At 47.4% G+C, this 20,000-nt stretch overlaps 1 protein-coding gene across 1 annotated transcript in view; it reads right to left on the reverse strand.

Annotated features, from left to right (window-relative positions):
• tdrd7b (tudor domain containing 7 b) overlaps window positions 1–20,000 on the reverse strand; it is a 35,622-nt gene that overhangs the window by 8,533 nt on the left and 7,089 nt on the right. Inside the window, exons 4-11 of the mRNA XM_076288497.1 lie at window positions 17,455–17,644; window positions 12,561–12,643; window positions 8,025–8,248; window positions 5,886–6,481; window positions 4,871–5,060; window positions 4,422–4,533; window positions 3,976–4,178; window positions 2,764–2,898 (exon numbers count right to left, since the gene is read on the reverse strand). Coding sequence (XP_076144612.1) covers window positions 2,764–2,898; window positions 3,976–4,178; window positions 4,422–4,533; window positions 4,871–5,060; window positions 5,886–6,481; window positions 8,025–8,248; window positions 12,561–12,643; window positions 17,455–17,644 — 1,733 coding nt within the window. The remainder of the gene's footprint in view (window positions 1–2,763; window positions 2,899–3,975; window positions 4,179–4,421; window positions 4,534–4,870; window positions 5,061–5,885; window positions 6,482–8,024; window positions 8,249–12,560; window positions 12,644–17,454; window positions 17,645–20,000) is intronic.

The raw sequence follows: 20,000 nt of genomic DNA on the forward strand, positions 1-20,000 counted from the left end.
ACTTGTCCAGCGCTATTAAATTAGTTTGATTTAATCAGAAATGAAAGTATAACTACATATCAATTTCAACTTTATATCACAAGTAGCCTTGCATATACCGTAGCTATGGCACGCTAGCCTGATTGAATAATACTACCTGCCCTACCCTCCTTTCGGGGGGTCCAGTACAGCGGGGGGGGCTACAGATCAAAACGAACAACGATGGTTCCATGCTATCCATGTGGGGTTACATGCCCACCAAGTTTCGTCTACCCCGGTCTTTCAGTGTCCCGGGATTCCTTGTTGGTCTACGGTCACTAAATGTACACATAAATTATTTTATTTTAAGGCCCCCCATGAACGAAAGTTCACAAAACTTGGCATGCATTCGGAGGGTGTCATAATGATCCTACACTTTCAATTTCGTGCAGTTTTGACCATGTCAGCCAGAGATATTGTGATGAAAACACCTAATTTTTTGCTTTTTAATTTTTAACTAGGTGGCGCTATACATGAAATAGGTGGTAATGGGATGGGTTGACATGCCCCCTTAAGACCAACATACAAAAAAAAAGTGGACCTCCTCGGCCCTACGGTTCTCGAGATATTCACAGAAAACTGTCTCCGGCCACCTACAGGCCAGTTGGTGTATAGTAACATAAATGAATTTATTATGTGGCCCCCCATGAACGGAATTCCACGAAACTTGGCGTGCATTCAGAGGGTGTCATAATGATCCTACACTTCCAATTTCGTGCAGTTTTGACTATGTTATACCTGCGATTACAACACCTCATTTTTACTTTTTTGTGTTTAACTAGGTGGCGCTATACATGAAATGAGTGGTTATGGAATGGGTTGACATGGCCCCTTGAGATCAACATACAAAAAAAAATGGTCCTCCTAAACCTTACGGTTCTCGAGATATTCACAGAAAACTGTGTCTGCCATACCCTCCTTTCGGGGGGTGCAGTCCAGCGGGGGGGCTACAGATCAAAACGAAAAACGATGGTTCCATGCTATCCATATGGGGTTACATGCCCACCAAGTTTCGTCTACCCCGGTCTTTCAGTGTCCCGGGAATCCTTGACGGAAATTTGGACATGCGAAAAAAAAAAAAAAAAAAAGAAAAATCTGACTAAACCTATATGACCGCCGCTTCGCTGCGCAGCGGTCATAATTAGCCTTAGTGGTATACAACAGAGAGGTATTGCTTGTCGAGTCATATGATGTAATATCTAAATGTGGGAATGTTTGTATTGTGTCAATGGGTCAGTGTTTACTACAGATTAGATGGGCCAGTTCTTAGTCCCAGATTACGGACTCTAATCCCAATCTGGCTATCACCACACCTACAGCACTCCTACACAAGCAAGGACAACAGTTAGAGCAGTCAGAGGCTACTGGAGCAAAGTGTCTACACACACATACACACACACACACACACACACACACACACACACACACACACACACACACACACACACACACACACACACACACGCCAACAATGCCACAACTACTAGCGCCAAAAATACCACAGGCACAACAAGCACACAAGGACACTGTTTGAGATGTCTTTCAGTTTGTTTTTGTAAGGGTTTGTGTTTCACAGAAACCACCGGCTTGACTAACTTCAGATCCTTACTCTTACCTAACCCCAGTGGTGTAAGTGATATGTAAGTGTAAGAGGGTTTTTTTTAATACCTATTTTGGGGGGTTTCTAACTATCCCTTACCAAAAAATGGTATACTAATTTTATCAAGTAAACTTAAGTGCAGTTGAAGTATAATTCCCAAGTTTACTTTACTTAGTAAATTCATTAGTACCGTATACATGTGCTTGTGGTGCACTTTTCAGTTTATAATAGTACTAGTGAAGATACCAGTTATATACTTCTGGCACATTTTTAGTCCATTATAGTATACTCAAAGCATTTTAAGGTGTAAAAATACTAAATTATAGGTGTACTGTTAGATTACTAATGGTAAATGGACTGTATTTATATTGATTACTGATATGATTTATATACTGCATTTATATTACACATACCAATAGCATTGGCTGCCATGCAAGGCGCCAGCCTGCACAGCGCGAGCACTTTTGGGGTTAAGTGTTTTGTCAGGAGGAGTTGGGCTCGGACCTGCAACCCTCTGGGTCCTTGAACACTGCTGCTCACTGCTCATGTATATTTTGTAGCCCATTTTTTCATGTTCATGATAGTATACATACAGTACAGTACTTAAAGTATAACCTCTATAAGTATAAGTACAAGTAAATATACTTAGACTTTTCCACCAAGTGTAAGTATATTAAGTATATTTAAGTATAAGTACCATATTAAAGGCTAGATCAGTATAAGCCAAGTATAAATCAATTTAGTGCCAGTACACAAAAAGTCAACTATACATATACTTAGTTCAAAATAAGTTGTTCAACAGTACACTTCCATAAACTTTTTTTTGCTAAGGGCAGTGAGGAGTGGACAGGAAGTGAGTAAGAGAGAGACAGGAAATGACATCAGGCCAGTCCCCGTGGGCACTGAAGCTGCGTGTGGTGTAGGACGCTGACGTGACGGCTGCGCCACAGCTCGCTCCCTTTCTCACTCTTCTCGAGAGCGACACTACAGACGCAGACCAGTCCACTACAGACGCAGACCGGTCCACTACAGACGCAGACCGGTCCACTACAGACGCAGACCGGTCCACTACAGATGCAGACCGGTCCACTACAGATGAGATGCAGCTCCATGCAGCTCCAACGTGTGGAGCAGGTGTGTTGTACCTGAGAGTGGAAGTAGGCCTCGGTCTTCCCCAGCACCTCGGTGAGCTTGGCCAGGCCTCGGGAGGGCAGCTGGCAGTAGATGGTCCCGTCCGAACAGACACTCGACACACTCACATTCATGTAGGCACTGTTCACCTGCGAGAGCAACAACAACAACAACAACAACAACATCATTAACAACTGGTGAAGTCCAGATGAAATTTCCCTCTGAAATCCTGGTGGGATTGTGAAATGCTCCCAATAGCACACGCCTCTGGGCCAAAGGAGGCCTGATCTGGGACAGAATCAGAACCAAACCCAATCTGTTCAGACACTTGGCTACTCTCAGCTCAGCATTGTGGCTTTTTGTTTATTTCATTAAAAGGAACTGTCAGAGACTCTTAAGCGATTTCTAACACTTTTTGTAACAATCGGTGAATATCTCCTCATGATTCCGCTAACTCTCCATTCTCTGTGTGTGGGAGTGATGTGAGGCTCTGGTTAAAGACAGCCTGTTGGAGTAATACGGAGCTGTTGTTGTCTGTCTTTAAAGGTAGTGTAACCCTAAGTGATGTGAGGCTCTGGTTAAAGACAGCCTGTTTGAGTAATACGGAGCTGTTGTTGTCTGTCTTTAAAGGTAGTGTAACCCTAAGTGATGTGAGGCTCTGGTTAAAGACAGCCTGTTGGAGTAGCAGGGCGCTGTTGTTGTCTGTCTTTAAAGGTAGTGTAACCCTAAGTGATGTGAGGCTCTGGTTAAAGACAGCCTGTTGGAGTAGCAGGGCGCTGTTGTTGTCTGTCTTTAAAGGTAGTGTAACCCTAAGTGATGTGAGGCTCTGGTTAAAGACAGCCTGTTGGAGTAGCAGGGCGCTGTTGTTGTCTGTCTTTAAAGGTAGTGTAACCCTAAGTGATGTGAGGCTCTGGTTAAAGACAGCCTGTTGGAGTAGCAGGGCGCTGTTGTTGTCTGTCTTTAAAGGTAGTGTAACCCTAAGTGATGTGAGGCTCTGGTTAAAGACAGCCTGTTGGAGTAGCAGGGCGCTGTTGTTGTCTGTCTTTAAAGGTAGTGTAACCCTAAGTGATGTGAGGCTCTGGTTAAAGACAGCCTGTTGGAGTAATACGGAGCTGTTGTTGTCTGTCTGTAGAGGCAGAGGGGGAGGTTGCAGACGGTTCGTGGGATTAATGGGATTTTGAAGTGATGTAATCATCTTAGCCAAGCGGCCATGTTGGGAGGGGCACCTGCAGAGGGCTCTCCAGGGACTTGTCCTGCAGGGCCTTCATGCACGCTGCATTGATGTTGACATCATCATCCTGCGACGTGTCGTACAGGACCATGAGTGGTGTCTCCTGGCGTTCTAGAATCTCGGCTAGCAGGATCTTCCCACTCGCCATGGAATCAAACTTCTTCAGCACAGACGCCTCCTGGCTGAACTGCTCCAGTCCTGACACACACACGCACATGCACACGCACACGCACACACACCCAAACACACACACACACACACACACACACACACACACACACACACACACACACAGGTAAATTGAATGGGTACATTTAAAAACAAATGTAAATGAAGAGGAATGCAACAGTGGGGATAGAGCAGAGAAAGGGAAAGTCTGAGCAGAGCAGATGGCTGCCAGTGTAAGCAGCAATCCGCAGCCGACTTTCTAGCTGAACTCACCAGCCAGTTTGCATTTAGTGGCCTGGAAGGGCAGTTTGAAGAACTTCTCATGCAACTCCAGCAGCTTGGTTTTACTGATGACCTCCGAAAACCCATGATCCACATAATATACCTGCAAAGCAACAGTGTATACATGAAGACAGACATATAAAACACCTACAACAGTGCATACACCAAGACAGACATATAAAACACCTACAACAGTGCATACACCAAGACTGACACATAAAACACTTACAAAAGTACATGACACTTGGAACGATGTGTGCCCACTGTGCGTGTGATATGTGTGTTGATGATGTGTGTGTGTGTGTGTGCGTGTGATGTGTGATGATGATGTGTGTGTGTGTGTATGTGTGTGCGTGTGATGTGTGTGATGATGATGTGTGTGTGTGTGATGTGTGATGTGTGTGATGATGATGCCTGGCACCACAGTTTTCAGCACTCACCTTGACCTTATCCGCCATGACCTCACACACTTGGGCACGAAGGATCTCCTCCTCCTCCTCAGCGCGGACAGCTGCCAGCTGCCCCGACACGGGGTTGGTCAGGGCCTTCCTGGTGTTGTCCTGGCCGTAGAACTCCCGCATCTCGTCCTCCAGCTTCTCCTGCGCCTGCGAGTAGCCCTCGCCGATGTACCTGCAGCCATCAATCACACCAACGGAACACTAAAGGCCTATTCACACCAAGAACGATAACGATAACTATAACCATAACTATAACCATAACGATAAAAGCGTTCACACTGAACGACGATAAACAAAGTCTCTCCTTGTGTTAATGAATGTGACGGTTAAAATTAGACGGGTTCTGATTGGCTATTAGCTTTTTATCGTTCTGAAAATCGCTCTGAAAGTGATCCCCAGCGATATCGTTCTTCATGTCATTATCGTTATAGTTTATGTGTGAACGTTGTCATTCATATTAACAAGAACGATACTTATTTATCGTTATCGTTATCGTTATCGTTCTTGGTGTGAATGGGCATTAAAGCGGGGATCACATTGGCCAGCGCCAACCGGCAGCAGCAAGTCTAACCGAACGCTCAGACCATAATAAGTTCTATCTCGTTCCTATCGCAACACAAACGGTTTGCCTTAACTGACAATTGAATACGCTCGTGTGTCGCTTTGAAAGTTGAACCAAGTTCAATGCTCAGCTTGTTCAACGCTAGCGTTATGCCAGTGCTGCCACCGTTCCGCTGCCGAACCATAGAGAACAATAGGAAACCTGCCTCTTGCCGCTGATTAGTGTGATCCTAACACACCTGTGTTACTTCACCACCCTGCTCTCACCTGAGCACAGCAGGTTTATCCTAACACACCTGTGTTACAGTACCTCAGCCCTGCATCCTCACCTGAGCACACCTGTGTTACCTCACTGAGCACACCTGTGTTACCTCACTGAGCACACCTGTGTTACCTCACTGAGCACACCTGTGTTACCTCAGCCCTGCATCCTCACCTGAGCACGACGCTGTTGGTGCAGGCCGCCTCCACCACCAGCACTGACGGGTACTCCTCACGCGGTATCTGCAGCGCGGGCACCTGCGCCTGGCAGCTGGGACGCTTGCCCGTCTCCGCCTCCGTCTCCGGCCGCGCCCGGTTGCAGTTCTCGTCCTCGGCCGCGCGCACGTACAGGATGGCGCGCTTGGGGTTGTCGGGCATGGGGTAGTCGACGGTGCAGAAGTCGGCGAGCAGCGCGAGGTTCTGGAGCACGTGCTCGGGCAGCGCGCTCTTGTAGGTGTCCTGGTAGAGCTTGGGCAGCGCGTGGGCCCACAGCCCACTGCTGTACCTCAGCAGCAGCTCGCCCAGGTTGCGCCGCAGCTCCGGGGTCAGGGAGGGGGGCGGCGTGCCCGGGCCGAGGGGGGCAGGGCTGGGGGGCGAGGCGGGGGTGCTGGGGGTGGGTGTGCGGGGAGGAGGCAGCTTCTGGGGACCAGGAGAGTGACGGTCGCCCCTTGGAGGGGTCGGTGTGCTGGGGACCCCGCTGCTGCTGCTGCTGGAGTCTTTGGCCGGGTAGAGGAGCAGCTCGGCGGGGTTGGTGCTGCACGGCTTCTCCAGCTGAGAGAGACGGAGGTAGAGAAGGAGGCAGAGAGAGAGAGAGAGAGACAGAGAGAGAGAGAGACAGAGAGAGAGAGAGACAGAGACAGAGAGAGAGACAGAGAGAGACAGACAGAGAGAGAGAGACAGAGAGAGAGAGACAGGGAGAGAGAGAGAGAGAGAGAGACAGAGAGAATAAGACAGAGAGAGAGAGAGGGAGAGAGAGACAGAGAGAGAGAGAGAGAGAGAGAGAGAGAGAGAGAGAGAGGATGTGTGAATGGGGGGAAAGACAGAGGGGAGAGAATTGTATTTGGTCAAAGGACAAAGGCAGAATGAAATGACAGAATGGGACAATGAGCAGATTAGTGCAGTCAGTCCCTCTTGTGTCTGTGTGCAGTGAGGTCTGTGTGTAGTGACTTCAGCATTATGTCTGTGAACAGTGAGGTCTGTGTTGTGTGTGTCTGTGAACAGTGAGGTATGTGCTGTGTCTGTGTGCAGTGAGGTCTGTTTGTGCAGTGATGTCTGTGTGCAGTGAGGTCTGTGTGCAGTGAGGTCTGTGTGCAGTGAGGTCTGTGTGTGCAGTGAGGTCTGTGTGTGCAGTGAGGTCTGTGTGCAGTGAGGTCTGTGTGTGCAGTGAGGTCTGTGTGTGCAGTGAGGTCTGTGTGCAGTGAGGTCTGTGTGTGCGGTGAGGTCTGTGTGCAGTGAGGTCTGTGTGCAGTGAAGTCTGTGTGTGCAGTGAGGTCTGTGTGTGCAGTGAGGTCTGTGTGCAGTGAGGTCTGTGTGCAGTGAGGTCTGTGTGTGCAGTGAGGTCTGTGTGTGCAGTGAGGTCTGTGTGCAGTGAGGTCTGTGTGTAGTGAGGTCTGTGTGTGCAGTGAGGTCTGTGTGTGCAGTGAGGTCTGTGTGTGCAGTGAGGACTGTGTGCAGTGAGGTCTGTGTGCAGTGAGGTCTGTGCTGTGTCTGTGTGCAGTGAGGTCTGTGTGCAGTGAGGTCTGTGTGTGCAGTGAGGTCTGTGTGTGCAGTGAGGTCTGTGTGTGCAGTGAGGACTGTGTGCAGTGAGGTCTGTGTGTGCAGTGAGGTCTTACGGTGCAGTGAGGTCTGTGTGCAGTGAGGTCTGTGTGCAGTGAGGTCTTACGGTGCAGTGAGGTCTTACGGTGCAGTGAGGTCTGTGTGCAGTGAGGTCTGTGTGCAGTGAGGTCTGTGTGTGCAGTGAGGTCTGTGTGCAGTGAGGTCTTACGGTGCAGTGAGGTCTGTGTGTGCAGTGAGGTCTTACGGTGTAGTGAGGTCTGTGTGTGCAGTGAGGTCTGTGTGTGCAGTGAGGTCTGTGTGTGCAGTGAGGTCTGTGTGCAGTGAGGTCTGTGTGTAGTGAGGTCTGTGTGTGCAGTGAGGTCTTACGGTGCAGTGAGGTCTGTGTGTGCAGTGAGGTCTTACGGTGTAGTGAGGTCTGTGTGTGCAGTGAGGTCTGTGTGCAGTGAGGTCTGTGTGTGCAGTGAGGTCTGTGTGCAGTGAGGTCTGTGTGTAGTGAGGTCTGTGTGTGCAGTGAGGTCTGTGTGCAGTGAGGTCTTACGGTGCAGACATGTGTCCACTGCTCCAGGTCTTTCAGCGCCTCCCCCGGCAGCTCCTGCTTGTACAGCTCCCTGTAGAGCTGCGGCAGCTTGGACACCCAGAGGCCATTGCTGTACTTGTTCAGGATCTCTTTCAGGCGGCCCTGCACCTGCTGTGGGTTGTAGGACCCCGACAGGCCCGTCTTGGGTTTTGCCTGTGGGGAACTCTCGTTTAGGTTGGCAGGGGCTGGAAAAAGAGACAATAAAATAAATAAATAAATAAATACAAATATAAAATAAATACAAATATCATCATCTACTGGCTGAAGCTCTGAGGAGATGTGGTCATACAGCTTCACATCTGCAGGCCCTCAACCCCCTCTTTTAGGGAGGCTGCTTAAAATCGTCCCTGAGGTGATGACACTCTTTGTGTGTTATACCTGTCAACCCTCCTGTTTTTTCCGGGTAAACATGTGTTTTCAAAGCATCGTTTAGCTTTCTTGAAGGCGACCTTAGAGTGTTTACAATAGCGGTGTGGTTGTTGAGCACGATTTGACGCCAACCTGTCAGCAAAGTCACGTTAGGCCTAGCTTCACACCTGGTTTAGTCACGTTAGGCCTAGCTTCACACCTGGTTTAGTTAGTGCTGCAGTGTCGTGGTCTGAATTCTTGCTCACAGCAGAGGGATAGTGGCCTAGAAATCTAGACACACCCTAGCGGCAGCAAATGTAATTTGCAGCCAGGGTAGTCTAGCAACTCTCAGTTGGCTTGCGAGCTGGAAAAATCAAACTTCGAATCAGGCCAATCACACTAGGGTGTGTGTGTTTGTGTGTGTGTGTGTGTGTGTCCGTCCTCTTGTAAGTTGCCATCCCTGAGGGGGGACCTTTGATGTCCCAGTCCATTTAGCAGTTGGACAGCAGCCTGACGTCTGACGGCAGCTATTAGCAAAACCCAGGCATAGTACAGCATGAGAAAAGTGTTTAGAGAAACAGTGCTTCTTTTTTTATTTTTGTATTTTATTAGTGAATCTCACATACACCTAATTCAATTTAGAATCAGTGTTTAATTATATAGACATTTTTATGTATAATGTATGCACACAATCATGGGATTGACCATCATGAAGTAGACTTACTGATAACAAACATATGTTCTTTGCCCTATAAAGTCGGTACGGATGGAAACATTTGGTAAACAAATGGATGCCTTAAAGTCAGGGATGCTTCCCCCATATATGTGTGTAGTGAGGTCTGTGTGTAGTAAGATCTGTGTGTAGTGAGGTCTGTGTGCAGTGAGGTCTGTGTGTGCAGTGAGGTCTGTGTGTGCAGTGAGGTCTGTGTGTGCAGTGAGGTCTGTGTGTAGTGAGGTCTGTGTGTGCAGTGAGGTCTGTGTGTGTAGTGAGGTCTGTGTAGTGAGGTCTGTGTGCAGGCACGACGGGCCTTCTTCTCTTGGCTCTCAACGAAGGCAGTCGCATTTTCTCTCCCTCTCCTCCCCTTATCTTCCCTGCTTTGCTCCTTTGTCTCGTCTAGTCTACTGTCTCATACTTTGAGAGACTCTCTCTGTACTGCTCTCCAAACAAAACAAATCATGGATTTGATCAACTGGTCTCTCAACGCAATTGACACCATCTTCTCGACGAGTGTGAGAAGTGGCGGGTCGTGTGCCTGGCGGCTCTTTCTGTGGAGGACATTGAAGATATCTACCTATTCGGAACCATGATAACAGGTCTTTTGCTGATTGGATTAGGCATTGCCCTGGTTTATCGAGGAATTCAGAAAACGGTGACAGCTGTTCAAAGCCTCATAAGGCTGCCCGTCATGATTGAAGCAGTGGGCAGAACTGTTGGCACCCAGACTGGGACTTTCAAGCAGTTGATGGAAACCAGGATGGATTTTATGGATACTAGGTTGGATAACATCATGGAGAAGCTCACTGCTTTACAAAGGCAATTGGACCAGAATGGACTAAGAGAGTAGTCGTGTAAATTGGAATGCGGCTACTCGCCCCAAGACCAAACAATTACAATCTTATCTGCTTTTGGCCCCCCTCAACCAGCACGGGCCTCGGCCAAGGCCGCTGCTGGAACAACAACTCCCCCGGAAGAGCACTGCAGTGAGACGCTCTTGCGTTCCTTCCCCCACTTCCTACAGACACCTGCTGATTGTGGACTCTGTCTGGGACCTGATCAAGGTTGTCTCCATAGCAACTTGTTGTGTTATCGCTATGACAATCCTGCGGACGGAGGCACTATTGTGATGCCAGGCGGTGCGACTCTCCAGGCCTACACATACACAAACTCCTAAACATATATACAGGTGCTGGTCATATGATTAGAATATCATGAAAAAGCTTATTTATTTTAGTAATTCCATTCAAAAAGTGAAACTTGTATAAAGTATACATTCATTCCACACATATTTATTTTAATTTTTATTATTATAACTGACAACTAATGAAAATCCCAAATTCAGTATCTCAGAAAATTAGAATGTTGTGAAAAGGTTCAATATTGAAGACACCTGGTGCCACACTCTAATCAGCTAATTAACTCAAAACACCTGCAAAGGCCTTTAAATGGTCTCTGTAGTTCTGTAGGCTACACAATCATGGGGAAGACTGCTGACTTGACAGTTGTCCAAAAGACGACCATTGACACCTTGCACAAGGAGGGCAAGACACAAAAGGTCATTGCTAAAGAGGCTGGCTGTTCACAGAGCAAAAAGTGTACAAGCAATAGGGATAACCGCACCCTGGAGAGGATTGTGAAACAAAACCCATTCAAAAATGTGGGGGAGATTCACAAAGAGTGGACTGCAGCTGGAGTCAGTGCTTCAAGAACCACCACGCACAGACGTATGCAAGACATAGGTTTCAGCTGTCGCATTCCTTGTGTCAAGCCACTCTTGAACAAGAGACTGCGTCAGAAGCGTCTCGCCTGCGCTAAAGACAAAAAGGACTGGACTGCTGCTGAGTGGTCCAAAGTTTGATGAAAGTAAATTTTGCGTTTCCTTTGGAAATCAAGGTCCCAAAGTCTGAAGGAAGAGAGGAGAGGCACAGAAGTCCAGTGTAAAGTTTCCACAGTCAGTGATGGTTTGGGGTGCCATGTCATCTCCTGGTGTTGGTCCACTGTGTTTTCTGAGGTCTAGGGTCAACGCAGCCGTCTTCCAGGAAGTTTTAGAGCACTTTATGCTTCCTGCTGCTGACCAACTATATGGAGATGCAGATTTCATTTTCCAACAGGTCTTGGCACCTGCACACAGTGCCAAAGCTACCAGTACCTGGTTTAAGGACTATGGTATCCCTGTTCTTAATTGGCCAGCAAACTCGCCTGACCTTAACCCCATAGAAAATCTATGGGTATTGTGAAGAGGAAGATGCGATACGCCAGACCCAACAAATCAGAAGAGCTGAAGGCCAAGAGCAACCTGGGCTCTCATAACACCTGAGCAGTGCCACAGACTGATCGACTCCATGCCACGCCGCATTGCTACAGTAATTCAGGCAAAAGGAGCCCCAACTAAGTATTGAGTGCTGTACATGCTCATACTTTTCATGTTCATACTTTTCAGTTGGCCAACATTTCTAAAAAGACCTTTTTTTTTGTATTGGTCTTAAGTAATATTCTAATTTTCTGAGATACTGAATTTGTGATTTTCATTAGTTGTCAGTTATAATAAGCGGGTCTGTGTCCAGCGCCAAAAATGGCTGCAGGACCGGATGGCTGCTTGCCTGCACTGGACTCCCTCCACCCCCCACTCCCCTCCCCTGTTGCAAGCCGTGTGTCCTTCATGTTGTAAAGTGTACTGACTATGTGCTTATGTTGCTGAGGTGTTTCCTGTTCCCACACTGTACTCTCCACAGGAGCATAATCTGGGGGCTGTTTTTTTCTCCTCCCCTCTCCTCATGTTATGCTGTATTTTCTCCATGTTTTGCATTTCGTTGTCTCTGTACTTGTACTCTGCACAATGACAATAAAGTTGAATCTAAAATCTATATGAACTTTATAGAGCCCTCATAACCCCGTCATGTTGTTCGCCCTTTTGCTTGAATTCACCATTTCCCCTGTTGTACAGACAAGCAGTCTATGAGTGGCATTTTGCTTTCTGTTCTTCATCATGAGTAAGTTACACTTTCTCTTCATAAAGCACTTCTCCTTAATTGGATCTTTGCTTGTATTGTCGTTTAGCCTACTTCACTTCATAGTTGTTTAAAAGTGAACACAATGTGCACTGTTTTATGTAAGAGAGAGAGAGAGAGAGGGAGGGAGAGAGAGAGAGAGAGAGAGAGAGAGAGAGACAGAGCCTGTGTTGAGACACTCAGAACTCGAAATTAAACTCAATATTTTGAACTCTGACACACAGACACAGACACATACGCGCACAAAACACTTTGTCCATGTACTCCTCCCCCTTGTATGTACCAGTATAATTGCTTAGATCCTGATACTGTGCATTTATGTAACAATTACTTTGGCAATACAAGTGTCATATTTGTCATGCCAATAAAGCACCATTTGCATTTGAGAGAGAGAGAGAAAGAGAGAGAGATCACACCACTCACCATTACTCTGCTGAGGGTTCCTGGAGAGATGGGCATGGACCTCCTTCTGAAACCTGGAGGGAAGGGTCATCCTCTTGTCTGGCCTAGAAACAGGAAGTGGGCCTCAGAGTTAGTCTGCTGACTATTTGCTGATCCTGGGCTTTGGCTAGTAGCCTCGGCCTAATAATAGAATATTCTCTATAAAAATAAAAACATTTATAAAAATTGTTTAATTATGGGCCATACTGAGATCATACACCTGCACATTTACCATGTCTGTGAACTAGCTGGCATTAGCATTTGCTAATAGTGTTGGCTGTTGTTCTACACTAGCACATTCCATTATTACATTACATTACATTACAATTCTCTCAACAATTTTAGGACAATTTAAAAACGGAGTACAGTAAGGTAAGTGCATCAGTGAGTGCTGTTTTTAAACAGTTGAGTGTCAGTTCAAGATGGGTGGGTAGTGCTAGGATCAACAAGACTTGTTGTAAGTGGTGCTATGAGAGGAGATGTTCTCTAAAGAGCTGGGTTTTCAGAGGGTCTACATTCCCTATTCTGAGCATGAACTGTTATGAATGAAATGATAATTGATTACTTCAATTCAGATCAATGGGGACAATTCAAGTGGCATTACTGCACAGGAAGTTTCCACAGGAACTTTGCCCTATAGTCAAAGCATTTTCACAAGGTCCCCTCCGATCCATAAGACTGACCTGACCAGTGGCAGGTTATAATTTCACTGTTATGTCAATTAACCTATCTTTGTAAGAAATCAGTATTTCGTATTGAAATGTTCATATTGGATCAATGTAAACCAATCTGATTCTGTGAAATTAACAGATTCACTGAAATGACCACACAACATGTGAGACAAACAAGAACAAGTGCCCCAGGAACAATCTTTTTCACATCCTGCCCGCTAGAAGGTATAGCTCAGCTCATAGACCAACACCTCTTGAACTGTACTTTTCATACGTACAGCACTAAATGGCAACTCTGATCATCATATCAGTCCCCATCTATTGGCCAGCATGCCCCAGTGAATCACACGGCTAGTCGACAGTCAGCACTTTTGGCTTCCAATGGGCTTGTGACACCCGAGACTTTAGTGGCACCATCAGTTGAGCCCTCACTCAGTCCAAGGGCTTTTTTCCAGTCAGACTTGTGTACTACCCCCCCCCCCCCCCCCCCCCGGCCTGCGTAGCGTATCTAGCCCATTGTATCTGCCATCTATCTCAGCAGAGAGCACAACTGATTGAAGCCAATGTGATTAGAAGGGAATTAGCCAATACTTCAGGCATGTTAAGTCCATCAGGGGGGCCATTGATGAGATCAGTCAGGCACAGAGAGCAGAGATACAGGGAAGACAAGCGGAGTAGGAGGGGGACTACACCAGGAACTAACCAGGAACTAACCAGGACCTAACCAGGAACTAACCACGAACTAACCACAAACTAACCAGGACCTAACCAGGAACTAACCAGGAACTATCACAAACGTGTCTCTAACCAAATCATCAAGCATAAGACACTATTGATTACACTGACTACTAATTTGATTACACTGACTACTAATGCAGCCTCATAACCAGGAACTACTGTATATTCACAAACGTGTCTCTAACCAAATCTTCAAGAATAAGACAGTATTGATTACACTGATTACTAGGGCAGCCTCATAACCAGGACTGCTACATTCACAAACATGTCTCTAACCAAATCATCAAGAATAATTTCAATTTCAATTTAATTGTACTTATAGAGCGCCAAAACATTGCACATGTCTCATGATACTTTACAGAGTGTTAGACAATCAGAGAAAAGAAAAGAAAAGAAGGCCCATGGGCAACAGGGGCAACAGGGGTAACAGGGAAAAACTCCCTAGAATTGGAGATACACAAAGGAAGAAACCTCGAGCAGATCCACGACTAAAGAGCCTGACCCATCTGCCTAGGGTCAGACACAGGACAGTAAGGTCTGTATACATGACAAATGCATAAGTTAGTCAGGTCACATAAGACAGTATTGATTACACAGAGTACTGCACAGCCTCCTAACCAGACCTACTATGGTCCCAAGGCCTTCCAGGATCTCATGTGTAGCGCTCTCCTCATCATGTGGTGCAGACTATGTGTGTGTGTGTGTGTGTGTGTGTGTGTGTGTGGGCTAATAAAGAAGGCCTGATCAACACAAGCACACTCCGCTAGGGCCTGGCCACAGAGGATACATTGTCTAGCGCTACCACTGAAGTGTACGGTATGTCCCTGCTTCTCTGAGGCCAGGGCAGCAGGACTATGTGTGTGTGTGTGTGTGTGTGTGTGCATGTGTGTGTGTGTGTGTGTGTGTGTGTGTGTGTGTGTGTGTGGGTGTGTGTGTGTGTGTCTGCTTCTCTGAGGCCAGGGCGGCAAGACTATGTGTGTGTGTGTGTGTGTGTGTGTGTGTGTGTGTGTGTGTGTGTCTGCAGGACTACATGACATCTCTCTCGCCTCAGCCTGTTCAGAGAGCGCTCCCAGTACATTTAGTAGCTACTCTTGGAATGCAAAAGATGTGCCTGGGATTCTGAAATGGCTAGAGCAATTGTACAGCACTCTAAGGTTGCCACATTGCTGACATCTCATTTGTGTGTGTGAGAGTGTGTGTGTGTTTACCTCTGTGTCTGTATGTGGACCTGTGTGTGTGTGTGTGTGTGTGTGTTATAGGGTGTCCACTTGGCTGGTGCATGCGGGTGGACGAGAGTCTCCCGTTGCATTTGATTTGAGGTGTCAGATGAGGCGACGGTGACTGGGCCATTGAAAATATGCTGAGTCATTCTGGACCGGTTTAGCATGGCTAATCTGCTCCACAATGGCCGTGAGGATTAGGGCCCCCCGGAGTCCACATGCCACTTGAACCCCCCCCCCCCCTCACACACACACACACACACACACACACACACAGTCACCCCCTCACACACACACACACACACACACACAGTCACCCCCTCACACACACACACACACACACACACACACACACAGTCACCCCCTCACACACACACACACACACACAGTCACCCCCTCACACACACACAGTCACCCCCTCACACACACACACACACACACACACACTCTCCATTGACTGGGGAGCGCAGCACAGCGTTGGCTTGGGGAAGGATGGGCAGGAGGTGAGGGTGGGGGTGGGGGGGGGGGCTGTAACTGATACACACAACGCAGGCACAGCAGTGTGTGTGATACAGACAGAGTGTGTGAGCTCAGCGGTGCGGAGTGTGTGTGTGATACAGACAGAGTGTGTGTGAGCTCAGCGGTGCGGAGTGTGTGTGATACAGACAGAGTGTGTGTGAGATCAGTTGTTTTCTCTGAAAAGCGTTTTTGGCTGCATAGAGAGAGAGCACACTCGCCTAACCATTCACATCTTGCACGCACACACACACACACACACACACACACACACACACACACACGCCCACATCCCCCCTCTTCCCTGCTGAATAAGCAGCGGGCTATCGTTCTCATTCTCATTCTAGAGCTCTCTTTCAGTTGCTCGATCCCTCGCTGGGCCACTCACATCCCAACACTACTCTCATTCACACCATGCAACCAGAGAGAGAGAGAGAGGGAGAGGGAGAGAGAAAAGAGAGAGAGAAAAAAAATGAAGGAGAGAGAGAAAAGAAGAGAGAGAGAAATAAAAATGAAGAGGGAGAGAGCGAGACAGAGAAATGAAGAGAAAGAGGAAGAGGGAGAGAAAAAGAAAAGGAGAGGAAAAGAAAAGGAGAGGAAAAGAAAAGGAGAGGAAAAGAGGAATAAAACAGACAGATCCAATGACACTGAAATGGTAAAGCAACTTTATCCATCATTTTGGCAAGCAGGCTTTTGTTCACCTTTCATTTCTGTCTTTACTTCCTCCTCCATCTCTCCTTTGATGTTTGGCCAATCGAGCTACTTGCCACTGACCAATAAGGCCATGATCAGATATCTGAGCTACAAGACTCCTGCATGTTCTCAGACCAGACCAAACCAGCTAAACCAGACCACAAGCAGACATGACCAATCAACTCCTGCATGTTTTCAGACCAGACCAAACCAGCCAAACCAGACCACAAGCAGACATGACAAATCAACTCCTGCATGTTTTCAGACCAGACCAAACCAGCCAAACCAGACCACAAGCAGACATGACCAATCAACTCCTGCATGTTCTCAGACCAGACCAAACCAGACCACAAGCAGACATGACTAATCAACAGGCTGAGCATTGACGTGAGCTAATCAAACAAGTGCAATCAGGGGGGTCATCCCTATGTTCCCCGGGTCCCATGTTCCCCGCTCGGGGTTAGGGTTATGGTTAGGGTTTTAAAAAAGGGTCCTATGTTCCCCGGTCCCATACAAAGCGGGGAACATAGGACCCCAGGGAACATAGGTACGCTCCAAAATCAGGTGTGCAGCTATCGTCTATCAAATCTACGGCCACATAGGACAATTGTGAGGCAGCTTGCTTATCTCCTGTCCTGACCTTGTGACCTTGTTCTCCTGTCCTGACCTTGTGACCTTGTTCTCCTGTCCTGACCTTGTGACCTTGTTCTAGTACTGAAGGAACTACTGAAAAGAACTAAAGAAATGGCAGAGGCTTCACCAAATATAAATTCTGGATGGACCTGGTCAGTTTTTTGTATACTAAAATACTCTTCAAGCTCTACCGCTGCTAAAATGGTAGACCAAATTTGGCTTAATTTCTTCGGATCCTAAATGCATGACACCAGGAAGTCTACTGTCTTCTTACAGGTGTTGATCTGTACAATATATAGTAATATTTGAAGTCACTTTGTGTAATAGCCTCTGCTACAACAGCAAACACACAGTAAGGTCACAGCCATGACCTTTGACCTCTGCGGTCTCAGCGCTGCCACTCACCTGTCGGAGGCGGAGGAGGCCTTCCGGGCGGGCGCGTTCTGGGCCTTGTTTTGGCCGGCGTTGCCCCTGCCGTCGGCCAGTCCGTCTCTCACATGCCCCTGTCGAGAGTCTGCGACCCCCCCAGGACGGCCGCCCCCCCGGCCCAGTCTCCCGCGGTGATCCGGTTGCCGTAGCGATGTCCTGGGCTTGGCTGCAGACAGAGAGGAGAGTGAAAGTAGAGCAGGGCTGAGCTGAAGGGAGCTAAAAGTGGCGCCTCTCTCCGATCAGAGACCATGTGCTGTGCTGTACCAGAGAGTGTTGGCAATCAAGGATCTTTAGTGTTACAGCTTTAGAATGGGGCAGCAGAACACATGACACAATCAGGACATTATCAAGGTGGTGACGACACAATCAGGACATTATCAAGGTGGTGACGACACAATCAGGACATTATCAAGGTGGTGACGACACAATCAGGACATTATCAAGGTGGTGACGACACAATCAGGACATTATCAAGGTGGTGGCAACACAATCAGGACATTATCAAGGTGGTGGCAACACAATCAGGACATTAACAAGGTGGTGACGACACAATCAGGACATTATCAAGGTGGTGACGACACAATCAGGACATTATCAAGGTGGTGGCAACACAATCAGGGGCGCGTTACGTTAGCAACTTTGTTGGTTGCAATGCAATTTCCCATTGCCAACCAACAAAGTTGCTAACAGGTTAGCAACTATGGTTTTGGGAAACGCGCCCCAGGACATTATCAAGGTGGTGACAACACTAGGGCTGTTACAATGCCAGTCCACAATTAGCTGTTCCACAAATGAATGCAATTAATGACTGCCTTGTCTTTATCTGGTCATGTGATGCCACTATTGGCATAAGCCGACTAGTACTAGCCATATAGCAATAGTATAATAGTCTAATAGTGACCATATATTTATAGTAACAAGCCACACACACACTTAATGGCATAAATGAATTTAAAAGCATGCTACTGAAATATACAAAGCGCCAGTCACCACCCAACAGGTGGGTGGAACACAATGTAGACATACTGTAGTAATGACATGTGTATTAGTTCCAGCAAGCTGTGACACTATCTAAAATGTGATCAGGTGATTATGTAATAATTGTGACAGGCCTGGGGGGACCTCAGTATCCGTGAGTATAACTCATCCCAAAGATACAGCCTACTGGAGTCTGAGTATAACTCATCCCAAAGATACAGCCTACTGGATTCTTAGTATAACTCATCCCAAAGATACAGCCTACTGGAGTCTGAGTATAACTCATCCCAAAGATACAGCCTACTGGATTCTTAGTATAACTCATCCCAAAGATACGACCGACTGGAGTATGACTTCATCATCACAGCATCTCTCCCATGTCCATTACTTCAGAGGAAACAGCTGTCACCACAACAGACCACTCAAGTCATTGTTTAGCAGCTACACTGCTAATCCAGAGACTATATATCAGAACAGTCCAACTACACCACCAATCAGCAACGCCGTACCTCTTACAGTCCAACTACACCACCAATCAGCAACCCCGTACCTCTTACAGTCCAACTACACACCACCAATCAGCAACGCCGTACCTCTTACAGTCCAACTACAGCACCAATCAGCAACGCCGTACCTCTTACAGTCTAACTACAGCAACGCCGTACCTCTTACAGTCCAACTACACACCACCAATCAGCAACGCCGTACCTCTTACAGTCCAACTACAGCACCAGTCAGCAACGCCGTACCTCTTACAGTCCAACTACAGCACCAGTCAGCAACGCCGTACCTCTTACAGTCCAACTACACACCACCAATCAGCAACACCGTACCTCTTACCGTCCAACTACACACCACCAATCAGCAACGCCGTACCTCTTACAGTCCTAAGACCCAGCTCTAACATCGCTCAGTGACAACATGCCATGCTTTAAGAGACTGCCCCTTAACACAGCCTTCAGCAACACACACCCCTAATGTATGACATCACAGCTCTCCCCTGCCGTATGTCCAATGACATCACGCTAGACGGCGGATTCCTTGTGATGACATCAGACCTCATCAGACCTCATCTACAGCGCCATCTCTTACCGGCACAGCAGCGTCAGGTTCGTCCAGCCTGATCCCTCCTCCTAATGCCTCAGGGTCCAGCCATAACCCTCCTCTAATGCCTCAGGACAGGCATTAATACACGCCGCTCTCACTAGTAACCACTCTGTGCTTGTGTCCATATGATACTGCTGCTCTATCCCTCTTTCTCTCTCTCTCTCTCTCTCTCTCTCTCTCTCTCTCTCTCTCTATCCCTCTTTTTCTCTCTCTGCCTCTGTCTGCTAACTGCTATCTTATAGTCTGCCAGCGTGTGTTACCTTCACTCCTCTTCTCTCTCTTCTCTCTCTCTCTCTCTCTCTCTCTCTCTCTCTCCTAGCAGCCGGTGTGTGTGCTCCTCCACTGTCTCTCTCTCAGGTATTTGTCCTGTTATTTTCTCTCGCTCTGGTTTTTCCGTGTCCAAGGCTTCATGCCTTCTCTTCTGCGTGTGTGTGTGT

The sequence above is a fragment of the Alosa pseudoharengus genome, unplaced genomic scaffold (genome assembly GCF_046254945.1).
Source record: "Alosa pseudoharengus isolate Yale_2024_CS ecotype anadromous, Long Island Sound unplaced genomic scaffold, YU_APseudo_1.1 YU_APseudo_1.1_scf_17, whole genome shotgun sequence".
NCBI classification, from domain to species: domain Eukaryota; kingdom Metazoa; phylum Chordata; class Actinopteri; order Clupeiformes; family Clupeidae; genus Alosa; species Alosa pseudoharengus.